Source organism: Xyrauchen texanus, chromosome 28, assembly GCF_025860055.1.
Source record: "Xyrauchen texanus isolate HMW12.3.18 chromosome 28, RBS_HiC_50CHRs, whole genome shotgun sequence".
NCBI classification, from domain to species: Eukaryota; Metazoa; Chordata; class Actinopteri; order Cypriniformes; family Catostomidae; genus Xyrauchen; species Xyrauchen texanus.
The window spans coordinates 38,756,364-38,781,500 of NC_068303.1; the positions used below are offsets into that span (position 1 = coordinate 38,756,364).

At 37.0% G+C, this 25,137-nt stretch overlaps 1 protein-coding gene across 2 annotated transcripts in view; it reads left to right on the forward strand.

The window, feature by feature from the left end:
- The window catches only part of ankrd6b (ankyrin repeat domain 6b), a 99,897-nt gene extending 75,474 nt beyond the window's left edge, over positions 1-24,423 (forward strand). Inside the window, exons 6-16 of one of the 2 annotated variants that reach the window (XM_052095226.1) lie at positions 1,743-1,841; positions 2,021-2,119; positions 3,180-3,278; positions 4,380-4,457; positions 7,163-7,261; positions 11,236-11,355; positions 11,941-12,099; positions 12,347-12,499; positions 16,698-16,811; positions 17,371-17,671; positions 19,566-24,423. In XM_052095226.1, coding sequence (XP_051951186.1) covers positions 1,743-1,841; positions 2,021-2,119; positions 3,180-3,278; positions 4,380-4,457; positions 7,163-7,261; positions 11,236-11,355; positions 11,941-12,099; positions 12,347-12,499; positions 16,698-16,811; positions 17,371-17,671; positions 19,566-20,032 — 1,788 coding nt within the window. In that variant the 3' untranslated portion in view covers positions 20,033-24,423. The remainder of the gene's footprint in view (positions 1-1,742; positions 1,842-2,020; positions 2,120-3,179; positions 3,279-4,379; positions 4,458-7,162; positions 7,262-11,235; positions 11,356-11,940; positions 12,100-12,346; positions 12,500-16,697; positions 16,812-17,370; positions 17,672-19,565) is intronic. The other variant, XM_052095227.1, reaches the window with a different exon arrangement.
- The last annotated feature ends 714 nt before the right edge of the window (positions 24,424-25,137 follow it).

Consider the following 25,137-nt stretch of genomic DNA (forward strand, 5'->3'; position numbering starts at 1 on the left):
CTGGATAAATCGTCACATTTTAAAATTGGATGAATCTAGAGACTCTAATCTTTTGACTCAAACAGGTTTCAGTGTAAAAACTTGAGTTGGTTTCTTACCAGATATAGTTTTGTTTGGTGTTTCAATGAAACACATACACCTCTGCGATCACCGCCATGTTGTTTGGTCACATGACACTTTTTAATGACAGCACAGATTCGCCTGAACTGAGATCAGTCGGTTTATATTCAATTTAATTTTGCATTGCTTATAGCGAAGCCAGAGTACAATGTCCACACATGTGGATTGTGGGGGTTGCATGAGATTGAAGTATTTACTACAAAAAAATTATAAACATTTCCACCTTTATTGCCGTGAAAAAAAAGATGCAGTTCATTGAGCACATGTTGATATTTAATTAAAAAGGTTTTTGATGCCCCTATATGCCATAAGTTGTCCAATGTAACCTGACATCATATGACAATTGGCTACATTTATACAATAAAACAATGATGAAACAGCAAAATGGTAAAAGGTAGCATACAAAATATCAATTCATTGTTTTGGCAGCAAATATTGTAATTAATAATTGTATACATTTATACCATTTCAAACACATTTGACAAACTTCTCCAATGAAAGCCAGTGCCGTGCAGTCAGGCCCTTCCAACCCTTCAGAGAAGGGGTTACATGAATTGAGACTGAAACATTATTCAAACCACGAAACATTCCTCCCCTGTTTATTTCACAATGTACATGCATTTAATAAATAAATAAATGCATTCAAATACAGAAATATACAACTTAAAATACAACTTAAATTTTATGTAGACTATCTAAAATATCTTCACATTGTTTCTCCTGACGGAGTGTAAGCTGTCTTTGAGGGTACCTGGTTAATGCACTGCACGCCACTGATGAAAACAAAGTTCAAACTTTTGGTTTAATATACCTTCATTATATAACTGACCCTTCTCTGAATACATACTGTGATCACCTATTTACCATACAGCAATGGAACATATATGGTGATATTTTAATATATTTTGGAGGACAGAATTCACATAAATATTCTAAGAGAGTTCTAAGTATTTGAAACCACTAGATTTACCAAGATCCCAAATAAAGCATACAAATTTGCTTGTGCGCTTCCTGGTCGTAGTGCGTGTGATTTAATAAGGGTAATTGTACCAAATGTAACCACTTACGACTCTCTCCAAATACCATTTTATTTTATGTTTATATTTGATATATAGGATAGGGCATTAATTATAAATATAATTTTTAATGAGTTTACATTTATTTATATGATAATGTTATATATATCATTATATATCAATCCCTAGTATTTAGCAGTACGTTGTGCAATAGAGCAGTTAATCTGTCTGATCATCACTTATGATTTCATATTCTACATCTAACTTTAAATATTTATAATTGTTCATGAGAAATAATTTACTATCACATTAACGCGTGTCAGTAGTCCATCAGCATTGTGTGTGCTATTTATTCTCAATTGTCAAAGTCTTGGTTTTGCCACAATGACAACAGGATGTGTAAATCAGATCAGTACTTAACTCTTGCAGTTTCTGAAATGACTTTCAGGCATGATAAATCACTTTGTGGGAGCAATTTGAGCCATTGCATTGACACCACACTTTTTTCCAGGGCCACAATTAAATGCTTCATAATGTGGACTGATTCGCCGAAATGTCTAGTTCAAAGGTGTCAATCACCGCATGTTATCTCTCTCTTTCTCTCAGGCAGGGAACACTGCTCTTCATCTGGCGTGTCAGAACGGTCATGCTCAAAGCTCTAAAGTTCTGCTGCTAGGCGGCTCTCGCCCGGACAGTAACAACAATGTAATTATCTCAGCTCCCATAAATGTGTAATTTTTGTGGCAAAAGCTCATAAAAAAATTGGATTTCAGCAGAAAAACTAAATTGGACACACTGGGCTTGTGGTGAACATAGCCTATACCTCTCAATTTCTATTCGGTTTCTGTCTTTTATTCTGATGTTTCTCTGTATGTTTGTTGCAGGTTGGCGACACATGTCTGCATGTGTCAGCGCGCTATAATCATTTGACTGTGACCCGAGCACTGCTGGGTGCCATCTGCTCTGTGACTGAAAGAAATCACGTGAGTTAACACCCCCACCCCAAACAGACCTTTTTTTTATTTGATTGAGTCTGTAACTCAGTTCTAAAACCTAGTGAGCTAGGCATCATAGGCACACTCCAAATGAAAAGGATGTTCCAAAAGTTAGGCAGCCACAATATGTTGCCTTATAAAACACCTAATTTTGGCCAGATTTGAATATCGATGGGAATTTCCATAAATACTTTTTTAACAGTTCTTCTAAATTAACAGAACTAAGCAGTTCTTTTATGTCCTTACGTAATTACATCATCACGTCGTCCCTGACATCCCGGCATGGCATATAACATGCTTTGAAATGTTTCAATAATGCCATTTGGTAGGAAGGCAAATTAATAGAGAAATCATTGAAATTACATTTTGATTGAAAGCTCAACGAATATAACTCTCTGTCACCATCTAACTTTCTGAATAAATATGACACGCATATACTAGAGTTTCAAAGCTCATATTTTACTGGAAAACATTAAAGATCTATACATTTACACTCACTGAGCACTTTATTAGGAACACCTGTATACCTACTTATTCATGCAATTATCTAATCAGCCAATTGCGTGGCAGCAGTGCAAAGCATAAAACCAGGCAGATACAGGTCAGGAGTTCATGTTCATATCAAACATCAGAATGGGGAAAAATGTGCTCTCCGTGATTTTCGACCATGTCATGATTGTTTCTGTAACTGCTGATCTCCTGGGATTTTCAAACACAACATTCTCTAGAGTTTACTCAGAATGGTGGTTTGCATGACAATAAATAAAAGTATAAGGCTGCTTATAACATCTTTGACAGTACGGGGGCCCCCTGGCAGATCGACGGCCCAACGTAACTTGCGTATATTGCATATAGGGAGGACCAGCACTGGTTTCTGCCTATGTAGAGCATTCTGAATCAGTCATTTACTGTATGAGGTTTCATTTCATTTGCCTGCCTTAGAAGGTAGCTGCCTATGTAGCCAGTATATGGCAAAGCAGCTCACTAGGTTATTGAACATAGCTTACTGTCAAAGTTTCAATCAATGTAAATCTTTTGTGATGTTCAGGTTGGGGACACGGCTTTACATATCGCAGCTGCTGTGAATCACAGGAAGACCGTACGAATGTTACTGGAGGCTGGAGCTGACAGCAGCATCAAAAACAATGTGAGAAGATTTCATGCCCTTACTGAAATACTGCAGCGTGAAATGCCTGAAACGCAATCTACGCAAGTACTTAAATGCAGACGCTTCTAGATATGTTAGCTCAACTTCAAATGCTGTTGGGTTCTGAATATGTCAGAGCTTATTTAAATTGAAGTACTTCTCAGCATTGCTACAAGGCAGCTCTATAGTGGGCATTGGCGTAAACTGTCTGCTTCTACGGTCCGTTTTCACTTTCGGGTCAGCTACTCTAATGGCGGTACAACCGTTTGAAGAGAATCTTTCTGAACAAGTTAGTTTAACTATGGAAATGTTTATAGCTAGCTACCTGAAGGTCTAAATTAACCATACGTTATCTCATCAACCATATGCGCTTTATATCATGACAACCTTGATTCTGTATTTGACTTATTGTGTATTTTCCCATACTTTGTTATCCATATCATTTTAGCCTCCTTTGAACTATTTGACAATGAAAATAATTGTCTGCAATTTTTAGTTTTTGATAATAATCGCTTGTCAAGCCATTTCATGGGGTCTTTAATAATAACGCATCACGTGTATTGGTACAGACATTATTGGTTGCTGGACTACTGGTTTTTAACAATTAGTCAAGCTCATTTGTCGAGTCGAATTCAACTATCTGTGATGTCATCCCCCCCCCAGAGAAATTATAACCCGACCCTGAAACCTAATCTTAACAAATCCGGTAGAGCTTTCCACATGAATATGAATGAGTCTTCCCTTGCATCCTACTTTTGGGAAATCCGCCTCCTGGTGTGTGTTTTTTTTTTTTTAAATACACGTTTTGTAAATCACATGGAAAGTGACTAGTCTACTTCAGGCTGACAGTATTGACTACATAATAGTCGACTAGTCTGTGCAACCCCTAACAGACATTTGCTATCTTTAGTACAGAGCTTTGCCACATAATGCATGCATGCATGTTATGCACTGAGTGTGTTTCCTGTCTAAATCTTTGTTGTATTACAATAAACTAAATTTATTAGGATATACTGTAAACTGTGCCCTGAGAAACATGGTTCCTTAAGTTGGAATATAGCAAACATTTAATCGTGTGTGTGTGTGTGTGTTTTGGTGAAGGCGGGAGAGACAGCTCTCGATCAGGCACGGGAGAATGATAATCCTGAAGTGGCACTGCTGCTAACCAAAGCCCCACAGGTAAGACAACAAACACATACTGAACATCTCTGTACAGTAATATCAGACACAGTATAAAGGATGAAGAGACAGACAACTTTAAAATAGTAAACCAAAATACTCAATATGGCAGCTGTAGAAATGAAAGTCTTGCTTTTCAATTAAAATAACTAACTGGTTTTGTAATAGAGGTTGTCTTTTGTTAACTCTAGGACATGTATTCGCATTAGTTGGACTGGCCTCACAAATACATATAGAGAAGCCAAATTTATCATACCATTGTTGTCAGATTTTATTGGTTATTGACATACACTGATGAGCCAAAACATTATGACAACTCACTGGTGAAGCGAATAACGTTGATCATCTCCTAACAAGGCCACATTTCAAGGTCTGGATAGATTAGATGATAAGTGAACAATCAGTTCTCATAGTCAACGTGTTGAGTGGAGGAGAAATGGGCAGGAGTAAAAGACCTGAGTGACTTTTGGCCAGAAGACTGGGTCAGAGCATCTCTGAAACCGCAAGGCTTGTGGGGTGCTTCCGGTCAGCAGTGGTGAGTACCTACCGATAGTTGTCCGAGGAGGGACAAACCTCAAAAACAATGGTATTCCCTCATGGCAGTGACCACTTTCAGTAAGATAATTCGCCCTGCCACACTGCACACATTGTTCGGGAATGGTTTGAGGAACATGATGAAGAGTTCAAGGTGTTGCCCTGGCCACCAAACTCCCCAGATCTCAATCCGATTGAGCATCTATGGGATGTATTGAACAAACAAGTTTGATCCATGCGGCTCCACCTCACAATTTACAGGACTTGAAGAATCTGCTGCTGTCTTGGAGTGGTGGTGGTGTAGTGGTCTAAGCACATAACTGGTAATCTGGTAAACAGAAGGACGCTGGTTCGAGCCCCACAGCCACCACCATTGAGCAAGGCACTTAACTCCAGGTTGCTCCAGGGGGATTGTCCCTGTAATAAGGGCTCTGTAAGTCGCTTTGGATAAAAGCGTCTGCCAAATGCATAAATGTAAATGCCTTGGTGCCAGATACCACAGAACACCTTCAAGGGTCTTGTAGAATCCATGCCTCAGCGGGTCAGCGCTGTTTTGGCAGCACATGGAGGACCAACAGCATGTAATACAGGTGGTTATAATGTTTTGGTCATAATGTTTGTTATTGAAATGAGACTTTTAATTGAATTTTGATTGGACTGGATTTTACTCTTTTAATGCCTAAATGCAGGTCTAATATTTTGACACGCATTCAAAAAATATTTTATTGTAATCCCATACTTTTACATTCTTTTACTTAACATGAAATCTAAATTGACCCTAGTGGTAGGCCTCTGCCTTTGCTAAGAAGGAAGCAGAAGCCAGGTGGAACTTGTTCACCACTTCTCTCTCCAGCCTCACCCCGCTCGCCACAACCCTATTTATAAAACTTTTTATTTTTCAAAACTTGTTACTTGTCTTATTATGGATGATTTATCAGTGCACTTAATTCTAAAGGAGAAGAAAAGGTTGGTTTTCATTATCTTCCCTCAAATTGTAATAATGTTTTACCTTAAAAATAATACACCTCAAAAACATGACTGCTATTAAGACTGGATGGCAGTGAAATGTATTAGCTCAGAGCTACACCCTTACAAATAAAGGTTCTTAAATCTATATTAGTTCAGAAAAGAATTCTCCTTTAATCTGTTTTAAATGTTTTAAGCTGTATAGTTTTTGGGAGATTCTGGAGAAAATGTCATGCTGTTCATTCTAAGATCGGTGTATCGGTTTAAGGCTACATTCAAAGTAACATTTATTAAGGTTTTCTAAAGAGCAAAAGAATAAAATGTTCTTTGTGAACCTTGAAAAGTTTCTCCCGTGACATCAGATTGTAAAACCCTTTTTTCTAATTGAAACTATTGTTTTTAAGATTGCAGGCTTGGCTTATATAACTATATATACATTTATTTTACAGATGTGAGTAAAATAATGAAATGAGAATTAGAATGATGTCAGGCTCATTATAGTGTGTAATGTCATATTGATGATTAACTCTTGTGCGCTGTTTGAACATTTAAAAATATTTGTGTAAAAATTGTACACTTCATCTGAGTGGCTTGAGGCTTGATTACTTTTCCTACATTTGCCATCTGAACTCACAAAAAAATTGGACTGGATTTGAAGCGACACTTGTAGTTTGTGGTCAGATTTGACCGACCATAGGAAATTAACGGGTGAACGGAGCAATTGTTTTTAGAATTTGTCAAATAAATTCAATAATTCATCCACAATGCAGATCACACACACACATATGAATGGGTGACACCATAACACACCCACAGTGCAGAATGCACACACACACAAATTAATTTTGTTACAGTAATTAATTAGTGGATCTCTGCAGCCATCTACTGCATGTTTTTGAACCAGATGGCAGCAATCCACCTCCAATACATGACACATTCTCATATTTTCTTCATGTTTCAACTTATAGAAGTGTAGGTTTTTACTGTCGTTAAATCAACATAAATTTGCTTATTTGCATATGAAAATATATGTTGATATTGAGAAATTTAAAGGTAGGTAAGATCTAAATAGCATAAAATCCTCCCCAAAAATAAACAACTTTAGTGTTTTTACTTTATTGAAATTATAGTTCTTGATTTTCTTTTGTAAAAATTAAAATAATGACACTTTTATTGCTGATTCGTGTGTCTTTTTTTACTCACAGAGCTTCACTCGTGGACGGACTGTGAGGAAGAGGAGGGACAGGATGAAGACTGAGGGTCGAGCGCAGTCAGTCCCACGTGACGAGATGATGCAGAGAAAGGTAGAGGAGCAAACAGATCCTCCAGAACACAAAAGCAACACCTCTCTCTCACACACACACACAATCATTACAATACAGAATAAACAACTATACAAGAAGAGACAAACACACATATGCTCAAACACACTATTGTATTAGATTAATGCAAGTAATAATAATTCTCAACTGACTGTTTAATTATTGAAAATGAATACATACTCCTGATGAATTCAATATTGCCATATCTAATACGTTGTCAAAAAAATATTAATTTGACAGTTCAATCTAAACAATTATGCAAAGTTAATCATTTGACAAATAAAACTGACTTGGATAGTTTTACTGTCCTGGGCAAACTCAGCATTGTTCTGCAGTTAAAGTTCATGTTTTATTTGCTTTATCACACATTTGGAAAGATTACATAAACTATAATGTCTCCAGTTTGTGTTCTTTAATGGAAAAGTCTTTTTACGTCATTACCCGTCCCACATTAGCCGCATTTCCACAATCGGGCCAAATGAGGACGTGCTAGTGTGTGCGATTTTGGGCGGCCGATTACCGTTGGGCCAAAGAAGGCCAACTGATACAGGTTCAGGAAAAAGAATATATATATATAATATAATTGGCCCGATGGTGGGAATGCAGATTCATTTTGGTTTGACCACTCAAGGTCCGAGGCTGTTCGCCCCGGCTGACCAGTTGGCTCGCTCTTGCCCAAATATGGAAAAGTGGCTATTGAGTGTGAGCCCGCAGCTTCGTGGTTTTCTGCAGAATTTAAACACTTGTTTTTCTTGAAGTTTTACATATTCTTTGTCCTTTGTGTGTTCTTTGATTTTGCTGCAGCTGCCAATAAGACTTTATTACTCAGTATAATAATGACAAACTTTCTTCATTTTGGGTGAACCATTCATTTAACCCTTAAATGCATACCTCATATATATACACAGTTGTGGCCAAATATATTGGCACCCTTGGTAAATATGAGTAAAGAAGGCTGTGAAAAGAAATCTGCATCGTTTATCCTTTTGATCTTTCATTAAAAAAAATCACAAAAATCTAACCTTTGATTGAAGAAAAACAATTGAAATAGGGGAAATATCTCATTATTAAATACATACTTTCCCCTAAAAAGCATTGGCCATAATTATTGGCACCCTTTTATTCAATATTTTTGCAACCTCCATTTTCAGCTTTTTCAGATTTCAGCTATGAGTTTGAAAATAGGCTTTAAAATACATTCGCAGATACACCTCCAATTCAGTAAACCTCCAATCAGAAGGTAATTGGCTAATTGTCTAAAGGCTTGATCATTTTCTGGAATTTTCCAAGCTGCTTAAAGGCACAGTTAACTTGTATGCAAGTGTATGTAAACTTCTGACCCACTGGAATTGTGATACAGTCAGTTAAAAGTGAAACAATCTGTCTGTAAACAAATGTTGGGAAAATTACTAATTTCATGCAAAAAGTAGATGTCCTAAACAACTTGCCAAAACTATAGTTTGAGCATCTGTGAGATGCTGGACCAACAAGTCCAATCCACAGTGGCACCACCTCGCAACTTACAGGACTTGAAGGATCTGCTGCTAATGTCATGGTGCCAGATAACACAGGACACTTTTAGGGGTCTTGTAGAGTCTATGCCTCGGTATACTGTATACACACACACACACAGACCAACCACAACATTAAAACCACCTGCCTAATACAGGTGAAACTCGAAAAATTAGAATATCGTGCAAAAGTTCATTAATTTCAGTAATTCAACTTAAAAGGTGAAACTAATATATTATATAGACTCATTACAAGCAAAGTAAGATATTTCAAGCCTTTATTTGATATAATTTTGATGATTATGGCTTACAGCTTATGAAAACCCCAAATTCAGAATATCAGAAAACTAGAATATTACATGAAATCAATAAAAAAAAGGATTTTAAATACAAAAATGTCGGCCCTCTGAAAAGTATAATCATGCATATGTACTCAGTACTTGGTTTGGGCCCCTTTTGCATTAATTACTGCCTCAATGCGGCGTGGCATGGATGCTATCAGCCTGTGGCACTGCTGAGGTGTTATGGAAGACCAAGATGCTTCAGTAGCGGCCTTCAGCTCTTCTGCATTGTTTGGTCTCATGTCTCTCATCTTTCTCTTGGCAATGCCCCATAGATTCTCTATGGGGTTCAGGTCAGGCGAGTTTGCTGGCCAATCAAGCACAGTAATACCATGGTCATTGAACCAAGTTTTGGTACTTTTGGCAGTGTGGGCAGGTGCCAAGTCCTGCTGGAAAATGAAGTCAGCATCTCCATAAAGCTTGTCTGCTGAAGGAAGCATGAAGTGCTCTAAAATGTCCTGGTAGACGGCTGCGTTGACTCTGGACTTAATAAAGCACAGTGGACCAACACCAGCCCGATGACATGGCTCCCCAAACCAACACAGACTGTGGAAACTTCACACTGGACTTCAAGCATCTTGGATTGTGTGCCTCTCCATTCTTCCTCCAGACTCTGGGACCTTGGTTTCCAAATGAGATGCAAAATTTGCTCTCATCAGAAAAGAGGACTTTGGACCACTGAGCAACAGACCAGTTCTTTGTTTCTTTAGCCCAGGTAAGACGTTTGACATTTGAAGCCCATGTCCAGGACCCGTCTGTGTGTGGTGGCTCTTGATGCAGTAACTCCAGCCTCAGTCCACTCCTTGTGAAGCTCCCCACACATTTGAATGGCCTTTTCCTGACAATCCTCTCCAGGCTACGGTCATCCCTGCTGCTTGTGCACCTTTTTCTTCCACACTTTTCCCTTCCACTTAACTTTCTATTAATGTGCTTTGATACAGCACTTTGAGAACATCCAACTTCTTTTGCGATTACCTTTTGAGGCTTTCCCTCCTTGTGGAGGGTGTCAATGATGGTTTTCTGCACAACTGTCAGGTCAGCAGTCTTCCCCATGATTGTGAATTCAACTGAACCAGACTGAGAGACCATTTAAAGGCTCAGGAACCCTTTGCAGGTGTTTTGGATTAATTAGCTGATTAGAGTGTGACACTTTGAGCCTACAATACTGAACCTTTTCACAATATTCTAATTTTCTGAGATTCTGAATTTGGGGTTTTCATAAACTGTAAGCCATAATCATCAAAATTATAACAAATAAAGGCTTGAAATATCTTACTTTGCTTGTAATGAGTCTATATAATATATTAGTTTCACCTTTTAAGTTGAATTACTGAAATTAATGAACTTTTGCACAATATTCTAATTTTTCGAGTTTCACCTGTATTGTCCCTCTCGTGCCGCCAAAACAGCGCCAACCGAACAGAAATACTCAAACCAGCCCATTTGGCATAAAATATCATGCCACGCTCCAAATCACAGAGATTAAATTTTTCACAGCCTTCTTTGCTCATATTTACCAAGGGTGCCAATATTTTTGACCAATCCTGCAATAATATCGTATCATGACCTAAATATCATTATTATATTGTATTGCCAGTTACCTTGTGATTCCCACCCCTAATGTTGTAGTGTATTTGGGTGTATTTGACACTCAGCCATATGTTTAATCACACTTATGACATGAATGTGGATATGGTGTGTCACGGTCATTGGGCCAATAGATAGGACACTTCGAATAGACATATATTCACCCCTGTGTCATCAAATTTACTCAGACTAGTGTCCAATTTAATAAGGTAAGGGGATTCTTGATATCATACTTTATATTTTCATAGCCACAAGTCAAATAACTATTCTTTTTTGGATTGTTCAAGGGTTCATACTTTCCATAATTACTCATTTATCATATTTGCCACACACACCAAAGATGTTAACCATTATGTCTGACCAGAAGGCAAGACATGGTGTCTGTCTTGTTTACGTGACCAAATGCTTGTGTCCATCGTGCATTGTTTTCCGAAAGCCACCAGGTGGAAATTGACCTGTGGTGCTTGGGCCCATCATCGCTGCTTGCTGCTATATTTTTGCTCTTGTGTTTGTGTAGGACAGCGTATCTCCAGCACATGAAATACATGGCAGCAACAATTCACTCCGCCGAAATGAGGCCGCATATGTCACAGAGGCACACGAAAACAAAAACTACAAGAAGAAAGTCAAAGAGAGGGTATGCCATGGGTTTATTATCTATTAACCAATATTAGTACTTCTCTAAAAATCATCACTTACAAAAAAATCTAGTTTAGGCAGTCTAGCCACAAACTTTGCCACTCATTGGTTTCACATGCAAATAAGCTTGTGATTTGCTGCAGATGTTTGCCAGAAGTTTTCTGCTCTTCACCGGTAGTGGTGAACCTGCAGCAAACTTTTGACAACAATAGACTATATACTGCAAGTTTGCTGAGGAACTCATTTGCATGTGAAAGTAATCAGTGGCGAATTTGCGGCAAGTTCGTGCCAAATTTGCCATGAACTCTCGAGTTTTGTTGGGGACTTTCTACAAACAGGGAAGCCTCCCGAGGTTGACAGTCAACATTATCTGAAGGTTAACTTTTTTTATTTTCAACTACTATTTTGGATGCTATTCATGGAAAGTGATACAAAAATTTAATTAAAATAATATTTATAAACATTCATTTTATAAAATGTACGCAGTTCTTTAAAAATAAAAAGTTAGTTTCATGTCGGCTATATCCAGGAAAACGAACATTGCGATGTGATAAGTATTGCATGAAACTGTCTTTTTGTGCAGCAGTCCCCATCAGATGCCCTCATCAGAAGGCAAAGTAAACACACTGATCGTAAGCAGAAGAGTAAAATAGAGAGATCTGTTCCATCAACTGCTCCTCATAACTACAAGGCCTATCAGCTCTATACTCTCTACAGAGACAAAGAGGGCAAGATAATGCAGGTAAAGGAATCAGTTTCACAGTGACATTACATTGATTCATTACTCAGTTTGGACTGTTAGTGGGGAATCTCCATTGACATTACTTTTAAATAATTAGGTTAATCACCAGGCCAGCCTGGTGATGATGCAATACTGAATCGAGTGTCAGAATTTACAGATTGTATTTTTAATGCTTTATCTCTTATTAAATTATTTGTGGAACTGTATTTTTGAATAGATTATTTTATTTGTACTATTTCCACTGAAGGCCCCATTGAATGGCTGCAGGTGTGAACCTCTTATTAATAAACTGGAGAATCAGCTCATGGCAACTAAAGAGGAAATGCAATCAGAGATTCACACAGTACAAGAACTCATGAACAGCAAGATTGGCCAACTGGACCGAAAGAACAAACATCAGGTACTAACACCTCAGACACTGGAAGTTAACTTTAGTTTAATTTAATTGACCACATATCTTCACTAGGGGTCAAAAGCAGCTAAACCTACTACTCATTGTAGGGCCCTGTTCCAATGTACAGTTAATATATACCATATACTTTAAACTCAGTTTTTCAAAATTCCTGTCATTTAAATCATAGAAATCATTCCCTGTATTAGGTCAGTTAGGATTACTACTTTATTTTAAGAATGTGAAATGTCAGGATAATGGTAAAGAGAATGATTTATTTCAGATTTGATTTCTTTCATCACATTCCCAGTGGGTAAGAAGTTTACATACTTTGTTAGTATTTGGTAGAATTGTCTTTAAATTGTTTAACTTGGGTCAAACTTTTTGGGTAAACTTCATCAAGCTTCTCAAAATAAGTTGCTGGAATTTTGGCCCATTCCTCCAGACAGAACTGGTGTAACTGAGTCAGGTTTGTTGGCCCCCTTGCTCGTACAAGCTTTTTCAGTTCTGCCCACAAATTTTCTATTTGATTGAGGGCTCACTGGTTTCACACTCTCGCTGGTTTAAATTGTCTCCTAACAATGTCCAACAGTGTATTGACATCCACTGCAGAAGATTTACACTACTGTTCAAAAGTTTGGGGTCACTTGCCTGAAATGTTCTCGTGATCTTAAAAACCTTTTGATCTGAAGGTGTATGCTTAAATGTTTGAAATTAGGTTTCTAGATAAAAATATAATTGTGCTACCATATTAATTTAATTACAAAACGAAAATTTTATAATACATTTTTTTTTTTTTAATTAGGGCTGAAACAATTAGTCGACATTATCGACAACATCTACAATAAAAAAAGTCTCGACAAAAATGGATGTTGTCGAATAGTCGTTTGATCTAATTTAATGTAACACAGGATCACATTAAACTGTAAATGAGAGCAGAACTGCAGTTCTGAGGAGAGACTGAGACTGAGGAGAGGAACAATTACACAGTTCACAGTCCAGATGCACTTTAAACTTTCCAAACAGCTTCAGGGGATGTAGATCTCAAAGTATGAAAAAAAAAAAAATAAAAAAGTCAATTCAGAATCACCCTTCAAAGGAAACTCTTTAAAGCTCTTTAAAGGAAACACCCAGGCATTACATCTTAAATGCAGTTATATTTAATGCGTTATAGCTTTAATAAAGTTCAAATAATATGGAAGCAGATCATGTAATTAACTACAAACTCTGAAACTGGCATTTTTCTGTGCGGTCAGCGCCTCTTCTAGATTAAAACTGCTTCCGGCTGATACACACACTGTCGCAGGGACGCGGGACGCTCGACCCTCGAGCATGCACACTTGCTGCAGCTAGATTATAACCTATTGTCTCACGACTTATTGAATCATAATATATGTCACTGTGCATTTATTATTATGAAGAAAATTGGCAATATGCAGCTTTATTAATAAGAGGTAGTTTGGTTATAGGGAGTTAAAGATGGATTGAAAATTGTCTTTGCCCCATTATACACTGCAACAAAATACTTTTTGATTTGTTTTAAATGAGTTTTAGATATTTAATATCCCATAGATGGGATATTTATATTGGAAATCAAAAACAAAGTAAAAAAATTTAGCAACTGTACTGCAGAAGAAAAAAAGTTTTTCTGAGAATGTTGAATATAATATTAAAAAGGCAAATATTTAAATATCTAAAGATTCATTCACCTGAGAAGCAGCATGTAAGATATTTATACTTGCTTTAAGTGAATAGATCTTGAATATAAGTATATTTTTGTCTTAAAGTAAAAAATACACTTATATACAAAATACACTTAATGTACATTAAGATACATTCTCTTAAAGCAAGTCTAAATATCTTATATGTTGCTTCTCAATAAAATGTATCTTGTTTTAAGGATTTGTAGACATTTTTAAATGGAAAACAAGACAAAAACACTCGATAACAATTGGATTTTTTGCAGCGAATTTCTTTACTGAATTAAACTTATAAAACGTATTTTTTCCCCCTTTAATTGAGTGAATGTCATTTAGAGGTATTTTAAAAAGACTATTTTGTCCTCTTTATTGTTAGTAAGCACGATTAATACAACCTTTTACGTCGGGACACAAGCTGAATAGTCGGTTAAGGGCTAATGATTAATCTTTGCAATAATCTGCAAATAGTCGAATAATTGCTAGATTAATCGATTATCAAAATAATTGTTAGTTGCAGCCCTATTTGAAATTGATGACTTGGACTGAATAATAAAGAAAAGTAGCCACTAAGTGCCTGACATAGATGGGAACTCCTTCAATACGGTTTAAAAAGCATTCCTGGGTGAAACCTCAAGAAGTTACTTGAGAAAATGTCAACAGTACATGTCTGCAAAATCTAGGAAAAGGGTGACTACTTTGAAGATGCTAAAATATAACACAGTTTTGATTTATTTTAGATTTTTTTTGTCACAACATAATTCCCATAGTTCCATTTTCTATCATTCCATAGTTGTGATGACTTTACTATTATTCTAAAATGTGAAAAAAAAAAATAATAATAATAAAGAATGGGTAAGTGTTTCAAAACTTTTGACTGGTAGTGTGTAATTTGTTTAATTTTTTCTGAAAGTCATGAACATTTCTGTGCTGGAAATAACGCCGATGGACCCCGATTACTTTGTCTTGCTAAGACTAATTATATAGCTTATGTTTTATGTATCCTAAGTATACAACTAAATGATCATTTTACACTTTTTGCATAATTTGGCAAAATTATCTTGATTAGAAATGACACCTAATAAAAATATTCTGCTCACATGTGATATTTACCTTGAATTTTAATTAGTCTCATATTTAATCTCAAGCATTCTCTTTACTGACACATTTGTCCACTTGTTTAACAAGCACACTAACTTTAAAAAACTTTATTAGGGGCAAAATTGTTTGGTACAGTGGAAATAACACAACAAAAAGTCATACATTTTAAAACGTTTTTTTAAACATGTAATAATGTGTGTTTATAGAGTTTATAGAGTTCTGGAACCAGACTAAAATCTACACATAAAAGGTGTTTGTAAAGTACCAGAAATAAATGATGAAGGCCTGGTCAGGGCTCAGCGCTAAGAATGTTTTCTACTGGACTGGTTGGTGCCAGTGCTTCAGATTTTTACCTGCCCTGGCAAAATTTTCACTGGCCCCAACAAAAAAAATTACAAATAGCTGTTTTTACCATCATGGCTTTAAAAAAAAAGAGTAAAGATGCTGACTACCACCCCTGGAGTTGCGAGTTCGAATCCAGGGTGTGCTGAGTGACTCCACCCAGGTCTCCTAAGCAACCAAATTGGCCCGGTTGCTAGGGAGGGATGAGTCACATGGGGTAACCTCCTTGTGGGCGCTATAATGTGGTTTGCTCTCGGTGGGGCATGTGGTGAGTTGTGCATGGATGCCACAGAGAATAGCGTGAAGCCTCCACGTGCGCTGTGTCTCCGCGGTAAGGCGCTCAACAAGACATGTGATAAGATGTGCAGATTGACGTCTCAGACATGGAGGCAACTGAGATTCGTCCTCCACTACTTAAAATGTTGCACAAGACGTTAAATCCCACTACGAACTTCATTAAGTGGGGTTTTTCCAGCTATTTTCTACACATTTATAATAGCTGCTGCTAAGTCACTTGGAAAAGCGCGAGGACAGTGCAATGAAGAGTGCGCTCAGTGTCTGCACGATCTTGTGCATGCACATGACTGTGCCTTGGCACGTCCAGTATATTATGCATTTGCGCATCTTTGTGAGATAAATATACTCTCGCTCGCTCCTCGGTTAAAAGACTTTGTCCACTGTAATTTTTGTGCTCTCTAGCTTGTTGTTTGCTTGTACTAATGTTATAAATGCAGCACTGGCCCGATCAGGCAAGTGACAGTTCTAGTAACTGGCCCGAATCTTTCTCACACTGGCCCGGGCCATCGGGCAGTCCTTATTGTCGAGCACTGCTGGTAAAAAGTATCTAAACCAAGTAATGAGACCTTCATATAAAGAAAACAATTTGCCTAATTTTGAAATCGGCCCAAAGTTGAAGAAACATCCATTTATCTGTTTGAACTTGTATTTATATACATTTTGTTTATACAGTATACAGCCTCATGGGTATTTCTGTGTGAATTGATTGTATTAATGTTAACAGCTACATACATTTTGGTACCTGATGGTGCGTGTGTTGATTTTTTTAGATCCGAGCTCTAGATAAGATCACTTTAGAGCGAGTGTCAGCAGAGAGAATCCAATGTTTACATCGAATTGACAAGAGAGCAACACAAGAACGCCTGGAGGGAGAGAAGAGGCAGGTGAGATTCCCCAAATACTTTTCATGAATGTTTGTCATCACATTTGCATAAACCGGGCTTTTTGATTTACATGTTTCACATGCTTTCAAAACATGGAACACTGTCTTTGTTGCAAAACTACTCAACCTGGCTTTACTGTTTGCTCTGAATAAAACTCTAGCAACATAACTTTGTGAGTCTTTGAGCACATGTGTTTATTTACTTTTTAAAACGGCTTCATTTGTGACATATCTGCTCTGAACACGACATGGTCAAGTCCTGCTAGAATACATGGTTTAGAAACAGCTATGACATGAAACAGCTGTTCGCCGGCTACTGTCTCTATCACTGTACAGGGACTGTCTTCTAGTGGAAGGATAGCACTTCATGAATTAGATTAAAAAGAATTTTTTTTAATGAGAGCTCATGCTATATTTAAATGTAGTCACTGTCGTTGCCTAACATCACACTTTAGCCATGACCATATTTACTGCAGCACAGCCTCTCCTACCTTATTGGTTGAATCTAGATTAGCATAGGGTAATCTTTGCATTTTCTCTCTCCTTCTCTCTGTAAGCAGGCGTCAGTAGTCAATGATCTTAAGAACTGGTGCCTTTCTAAGATCCAAAGTTTGGAGACGCGTCTCTCTGGCGACCGATGTACCACCAAATTACGGCGTTCCTCGTCCCTGATTGACATGCTTTCAGATCAGGATCCTCATTTACACCCTGCTGAGTCGGAATCTTCTGGGGGCAGAACACGTTACTGTGCCTCAACAAAACAACCAGAGGCAACAGACAGAGGTGAGACTGCAGCAGCGACACCATCTGCTAAGGACGGATCAGCCAGTTACTATGTGATTAAGGTGGATGTCTCACCAGGTACGACACACATGATTGGGTGGATGAACACACACACACATACAACTTGGGGAAGTTCACTAAGTTCAATAAGAATGAGTTGTTCTCACTGATAGCACTGATAACACACTGTCTATGTTGTTTTACCTGACAATTCACTAGAGGAATTATACAAATAAAAGGTTAACGGCACAAACACTAGCACTGGGTATTGCTTGGGTAAGTTCCCGATTCGATTCTGATTCACAAGCTCTCAATTTGATTAAAATCTGATTTTGATTCAATTCGATTCAATTCATGTGTATATTTCAGATATTATATCAATTTTGCTTACACATTGATGTATAAATGTATCTGTCGACTGGATGATTCTCAGAACGCCATTATTATGCTGTTGTCAGATCCCAGGCTTAGTGTCGTATGAAACCAGTTAGTTCTGTGGAAATACTGAACTTTATAAAAAGTGGCAATGTCTTTTTTCTATTTTTATTGTATGTATTGTATCTATTCTGTGTGTTATAATGTTGTATGTTTGCTAATGGACTTTGGAACTGAAACTGAACTGAAATTCTCTCTCAGCTAATTATTTTAATTACAGGGGAACTTTTAGTAGGTACATCAAAATATACATTTTACAAATTATATTTTATCACTAGTTTTTCATAATTTTGGATACATTTTGGCTCTTTAAAAATTTGCTGATATATTCCATCAATAAGTATGATGTCATAACACCGTGCATCGCACCCTGCTGGGTATGGGGCAGCGTAGCCACAAACCGGTCAGATTGCCCATAATGACGCCTGTCCATCGATCTTGTAGCAGTGGAAGAAGGTCGCCTGGTCCGATGAGTCCCATATTTGTACACGCACATGCGTTGTTTACCTGGGAAAGTGATGGCACCAGGATGCGCTGTGGGAAGACAAGCCGGTAAAGGGAGTGTCATACTCAGGGCAATGTTCTGCAGGGAAACCCTTGGTCCGGCCATTCATGTGGACGTCAGTTTGACAGGTGCCACCTGCCTAAACATCGTTGCAGACCAGGTACACCCCTTTGTGGCAATGGTATTCCCTGATTGTCCCTTTCAGCAAGATTATGCACCCTGCCACACTGCCCACATTGTTTGGGAATAGTTTGAGGAACATGATGAAGTGTTCAAGGGGTTGCCCTAGCCACCAAATTCCCCAGATCTTCCCCTGTTCTTGAAATATCTGATTGAGCATCCGTGGGATGTACTGGACCAACAAGTCTGATCCATGGCAGCTCCAGCTCGAAATTTACAGGACTTGAAGGATCTGATGCTAATGTCTTGGTGCCAGATACCACAGAACACCTTCAGGGGTCTTGTAGAGTCCATGCTTCTGTGGGTTGGTGCTGTTTTTGTGGCACGCTTTGGATTATCAGCCAGGGGCGAAAATTTCATCAAAATGTTGGGGGGGACAATAAACATAACAATTCTCAAGAGCAATTTTTGAAGGGGACACCAAGGGTTTTTTTGTTGTTGCCCCGTTTGCATTTGTATTAGTTTATTTCTTAAACAATTATTTTAAGAATATATCATTGTATTATTTACAATACACATATTTTAATGATATTTTGGGGGGGGCAACCCTCAGATGGGGGGGGGGGGGGTCATCAGTGTATAAGTGCACAATTCATAAGGACTACTTTTATGTTGCTCTTAAAGTGCATTTTGTCCTTTTTTGAGTTTGACAGACAAGGTCACTATGAACTACCTTTGTATGGAAAAGAGCTGCATAAAGAGTTTTCTAAATGTTTCCTTTTGTATTCATTGGAAGAAAAAAAACTGAAACAAATAAAGTGAATTTATATTTTTGGCTGAACTATTCACCTCTTTTACAGTGTGTATGTTGTAGTACAGAAAACATCCTCAAACTTTTCTTTGTCTTTTCAGACGATAAGCAGCCATCACAGAATCAGTCTGCGCCACAGTCTCCTTGTATAGTTCGGCCTAAACAAAGATCAAGGGCAAGTAGTGACCCTCACAGAGCACAAGATGAATGGCAGGACACCAGTCTGGAGCAAGAATGTGTGCTAGATCACAAGAACCTAAAAAAGCGCTGCCAACAAAGAGCCAAGACCAAACCAGACACACAAACTTCAAAAGGTTCAGGAGACCGCTACACCGCCGAGACATTCTTCGCCCAGGAGCGTGAAAACATGCACACGTTGGAGGTCACGCAGTACTTTTTTGAGGCTGTGACGCTGCAGATGGAGCGCTGGTATGAACGGAAGATTGAGGAAGCACGCTGGCAAGCCAACCAGAGAGCCCAAGCTGACAGAGCCGCTCTGCAGGACAGAATAAGCTACCTGGAAGATGAACTGAGACTGCTGAGAACTAACAAACAGGATGAGAGCTAGTATTTAATATACATGCTTGGGCAAAATTCTGAATTTAAAGCAATAGTTCCCCCAAAAATGAAAATTCTGACATTATTTATTCATCCTCATGTTGTTCCAAACCCATATAACTTACATTCAAATGTAGTGCACAAAATGTGATCTTCTGAAGAATATCCTGGCTACTCTTTTGTATATAATGAAAGTGAAAGGAGACTGGGGCTATCAAGCTCCAATATGGTAAAAAGTTCAATGGAGGGGAAGATTTTCAGTGAGTAATAAATTAAATTTGGGTCCGTTTCTCACACATCATATGACTTCAGAATACTTCAAATATAGCGAATGCGTCATGAGTACTACTTTATGGTACTTTTTTGATGCTTGAAAGTAATATTGTCCATTCATTATAATTGCATGGAAAAAAGTGACTAGAGCAATGAATACAATTTTCTCCTTTTGAAGAAAATGTCATATGGGCTTTGAACGACATGAGGGTAAATGATGAAAGAATTGTCATTTGTGTGAACTAATTCTTTAAGAATTGGCTCCCTTTCAATTGATGAGTTTGAATTTAAATTAAATTGGGAGGTCCCACAGGATGTTAAATTGGAATTGAAATTGGAATGACAAGAGGATTTTACTTCATGCAATTTAAAGAAATTCAACTCTGTAACAATTTACATAATTAGTCCAACATAAGCGACAAAACATACAGTAATTACTTTAATTTTGAATAATTACTTTTTAATCCCTTAAACGTAGATTTTCCCCCCTCAACTGATTAGACATTCAACACTGTCAAAACAATTAACACAGCCATTAATTTTTTTATTTTATTTTGCCTTACAGCACCACAAAATATCCTCCTCATTGTTTTCAAATAACTTTAGAAAAATGTACATTGTATTCAAAATTTTAATCTACTGATTAATTAAGATTATAATTAATTTATGAATAGCTATAACAAAACAAGTGTACTAATAATAAGGTTTCTGTAAATGTAGTATTCCATTTCACTGTGATTAATTCCATGGTTCATGGAAATAAAATGATATATAGTAAGTATATATATAAATTAAATACAAATGTTTATAGTTGACATTTCAAACTATGTCAAAATATTGTCAGGAAGTGTTGCTTGTATGATAACTACTAAGTCTGTCCATTTAACAATTTAATTATATAAAAAAGCATGTGTTAAAAAATGACCACAATTAATCATTCCCCCTGACTGTCAAGCAAGCTTTAATAACTGCATGTTTTAGCAAGTAGAAGTCAGCAGGGGGAAGCACAACTCCTGCTCTGCAGGCCCTGGGGGAGGGGTCTCATCAAATATATGCGATTAATTAAAGGACATGTAATTAATTCAAATAAAACATTTCATTGATTGAAAACCCTAATGGTTACATGTTTATGGGTACTTCTCACTTAAACTACATTTATTAAGAAACACTACACTTACAGCAGTTGATTTCTTTGAATTTCATTCCATTTTAATTCTACTTTATTAAAATTATAATTCTGCATCCTTTATGCTACCTCAATTCAAATTCATGAACTGAATTGGTATTCTCAGTTGAGTTCTGAGTGGTGCACAGCCCTGATAGTATAACACTGGTGTAGTAGACACTGTAATTTACAAAGCTCCGAATGGATTAGCTAAATTCAATAAAGCTGCTAACAAATTTGGCCAAAGTAGCTGCTAAAAAATAATTTCTATGAAACTCTACACAAGGACATTAATGCAAATGCTTCTAGCTCAATTTCACATTGTTGTGTTATTAAAATGTGTCCGTGCAATTTATAGCACAACACAAGTACATGCTGCATTCTCAGCGCTACCGTTAGGAGTGTTATTGCGGGCATTTGTGTAAGCTGTCTTTCTCCTACAGTCGGTTTTCCCTCTCAGGTATCTCAGATAATTTTTCTGAGCAAGTTAGTTATAGTTAGTTAAACTCTCAACATGTGTACTGTATAGTTAGCTGCCTGAATAGTAACAAATCTGATTTAGTGGCAGACATTTATTAGTAACTCTACCCCCTTCAGCACTGAGGTTTGCTACTGCCACATTAATGCAAAAACATTAAGTGCTATATGCACGATGGGAATACATGCTTGCAACAAGTGGTCGACCGATATGTTGCAGAAGCAGATAAATCTTCCCGTTTTGCCGATTTGTTTCTTGAGGGCGCTGAGAAATACATGTGAAGCCCAATCACGGTTCGTTTTCTTGTTACATGCAACCGTGTTACTACAATAATAGACCGATATGCAACACACTGTCATTTAAACGGTCCGCATATCAGACGCATTTGAGCTCATAATGTTAAAGCGCTCGCCTGGTTCATTCTCCCTCTCTCTCTCTCTATATACACTACTGAACAACAGTTTTGAAACACTTACTTATTCATTCTATATATATATATATATATTATACATACACCGCCTGAAACTGATCTTTAAATAAGAAGTTTGAATTGAATGCACTTAGCTGTATTGAGAGCAGTAGCATATCTCCTTGCTCCCTATTTAGAGAATGACTTTACCTCCAGTGAGCTGTCTGTCTTCGGTGGTTTCAGGGTTATTTTCATCCTAACTCCATATAAAGCCTCTAAAAGACACATTTGTGGATACATCCAGTGATTCTCAATGCGATAATGGACAGTAAATATATTTTAATTTAAACTTAGCATACAGTCCACGAATGTGGTCACAGGGTTTAACAGCATTCCATTTTGTGATAAATTGCTCCAATTAAAAAAAAAAAAATGCATCTCATTTGCAACTAGAGAATAATTTTTGACTCAAACAGGTTTCAGTGTAAAAACGTAATTGGGTTTCTTACCAGATATAGTTTTGTTGGCATTTCTCCCAAACACAAACTTCTCTGTGATCGACACCATATTGTTTGATCAGGACTCAATGTCGAAAGTTTTACTCTTTACTGACAGCCCAGAGTCTCCTGAAGTGAGATCAGTCAGTTTAAGTCAAGTCAATTTTATTTGTATAGCACCTTTCACAACACACATCGTTTCAAAGCAGCTTTTCAGAAGATCAGCATTAACAGACGATAAAACTGTAATGTCTATAAAGTCGATGAATCATCATTGTGTAATTTAGATAAAATAAGATTCTTAATCGTGTTTAAAATAATGAAATAATAACTGTATTAATACCCCCAGTTTAAATGAAATAAAATTATGTGTTGCATATAGCAAAGCCAAAATGTAATGTCCACGCATGTGGACACAGGGTCTCAATGGGTTAAAGCTTAAAACAGCACCCAAAGGTGTCGTGAAAGTTGTTCATGTGGCTCGTGCATCATATTCTAAGTCTAAAGACATACAATCACTTTGTGTGATGAACTGATCAAAATGAAAGTTATTCACTTCTAAATCAAATCAAAAATGGCAACAACATCAAACCTCACTGGAATGATACAGAAGTCGCACTGACTACTTTTATGACACTTTTGGAAGCTTTTTAATCTTTAAAGTGAGTCACTATCAACTGCTGTTGTATTGAAATCAGTGAATGGAACATCTTTTAAAATATCTCTGTTTGTGTTCGACAGAAGGAAGGGAGTAATGTGGGTTTGAAATTACATGAGGGTGAGTAAATAATGATGGCATTTACATTTTTGGGTGAACTATTTCAGTAATTTTATGACAGTAAATGTAATAATAGCAAATAATGTTGCCAGTGGTATACAAGGAGATGCTCTGGAGGGTGAAATTGACCTTCGGCCTCGATGTCCTGGTCAAAAACCCTCCTTAAGGGTGTCACTGACAGCAGTGTTTCAGGAGGGGGGTCCTCCACAAACCACTGCAATCTTATATTCAGACTCCATTCTGGTATGACATGCCCACTTTTTACCATCCAAACAATTCTCGATAGATAAAATTAAGTGTCGCCTTTGAACATCCTGTTTTTTTTTTATAAATGCAGCACATTATGCATAAGCAATGGGTTATGCATAATGTGGGTTAAAAAGCAATGGGTGTTTTTTATTTGAAGGTAGATCTCATATATTGTTGAGATTATAAAATTTCCTTTTGCCAAAGGAAAGAAAAAAATCATGCTCCCAACATTCATTAACTTTTTCATACTGCTGTTAAGCTCTACGCTGACTTCATTGCCAGTTGCTACTAATGTCAATTGTTGTTTTCATGCATTTTTAAATTGTAAATAAATAGTTTTCAACTGTGTCTTGACAAATACTAATAACTAGTGTTATGTAATGTAAATGTAATGTAATCAGCAGATCATGTTGCTTGTTTTTATACATGTGCAGCTACTAGATAATAGTGGAAATACATAATTTTTTGTCCTAAACAAATGGACTATGATATACAGCTGTATGGTTGAGAAGTACATTTTTTACGTTAAATAAACTACATATAATGACAGAAGAGTACATTTGTGGACAGTTCATCTAACTGGTGTCTTTGGTTAAAAAACATTGCAAGTTTGTTAACAGATTGAACTTTATAAGACCAGTTTCTTTCATTAAATTTAAACATCCCAACAGGGACATTTTTAAATGGTAAATATGTAAATTAATGGTCATTATTGGAAATAAGTCCAGACAGTGTGACCTTGGCGTGAAGCAGGGGTCCTGACCACAACGTTTTCTCCTCTGTGGGCCATAATGCTTTACTGTACTCTTTGATGTTTTACTGTCTTCAGGCATGTTAAAGGCTTTTGTCTTCTTAACCTTCCATACAAGAGATTTTTAAAGTGTATTGAGGCAGGGCCAGTTTATTTTTCAGGTATTTTTCAAGGAGATGCTCTCTTCTGTGTGGAATGTTTTCAGTGTAGTGTTTGCTTGGAAATGTAAATGATGTCATCAGACAGAAGTGTTTTTATTCTGACATCATCTGAGATTAAGATTTTAACTTTTTTAAAAGGCCCTTTATTTTGCACTCATATTTTTATCATTTAGCTAGACAGCAAAGAACACCATTTTTTAATATTCAAAAATATTGACATTATCATAATACATTTTTTTTAAATCACTTTTAATTAATTTTATATATCAATTTAAACAAGTCTAGAATATTTTGTCCTTAATTATTGTGGGTCTTGTGCAGTCTCACAAAAATCTATTTTAAAACTGACAATCT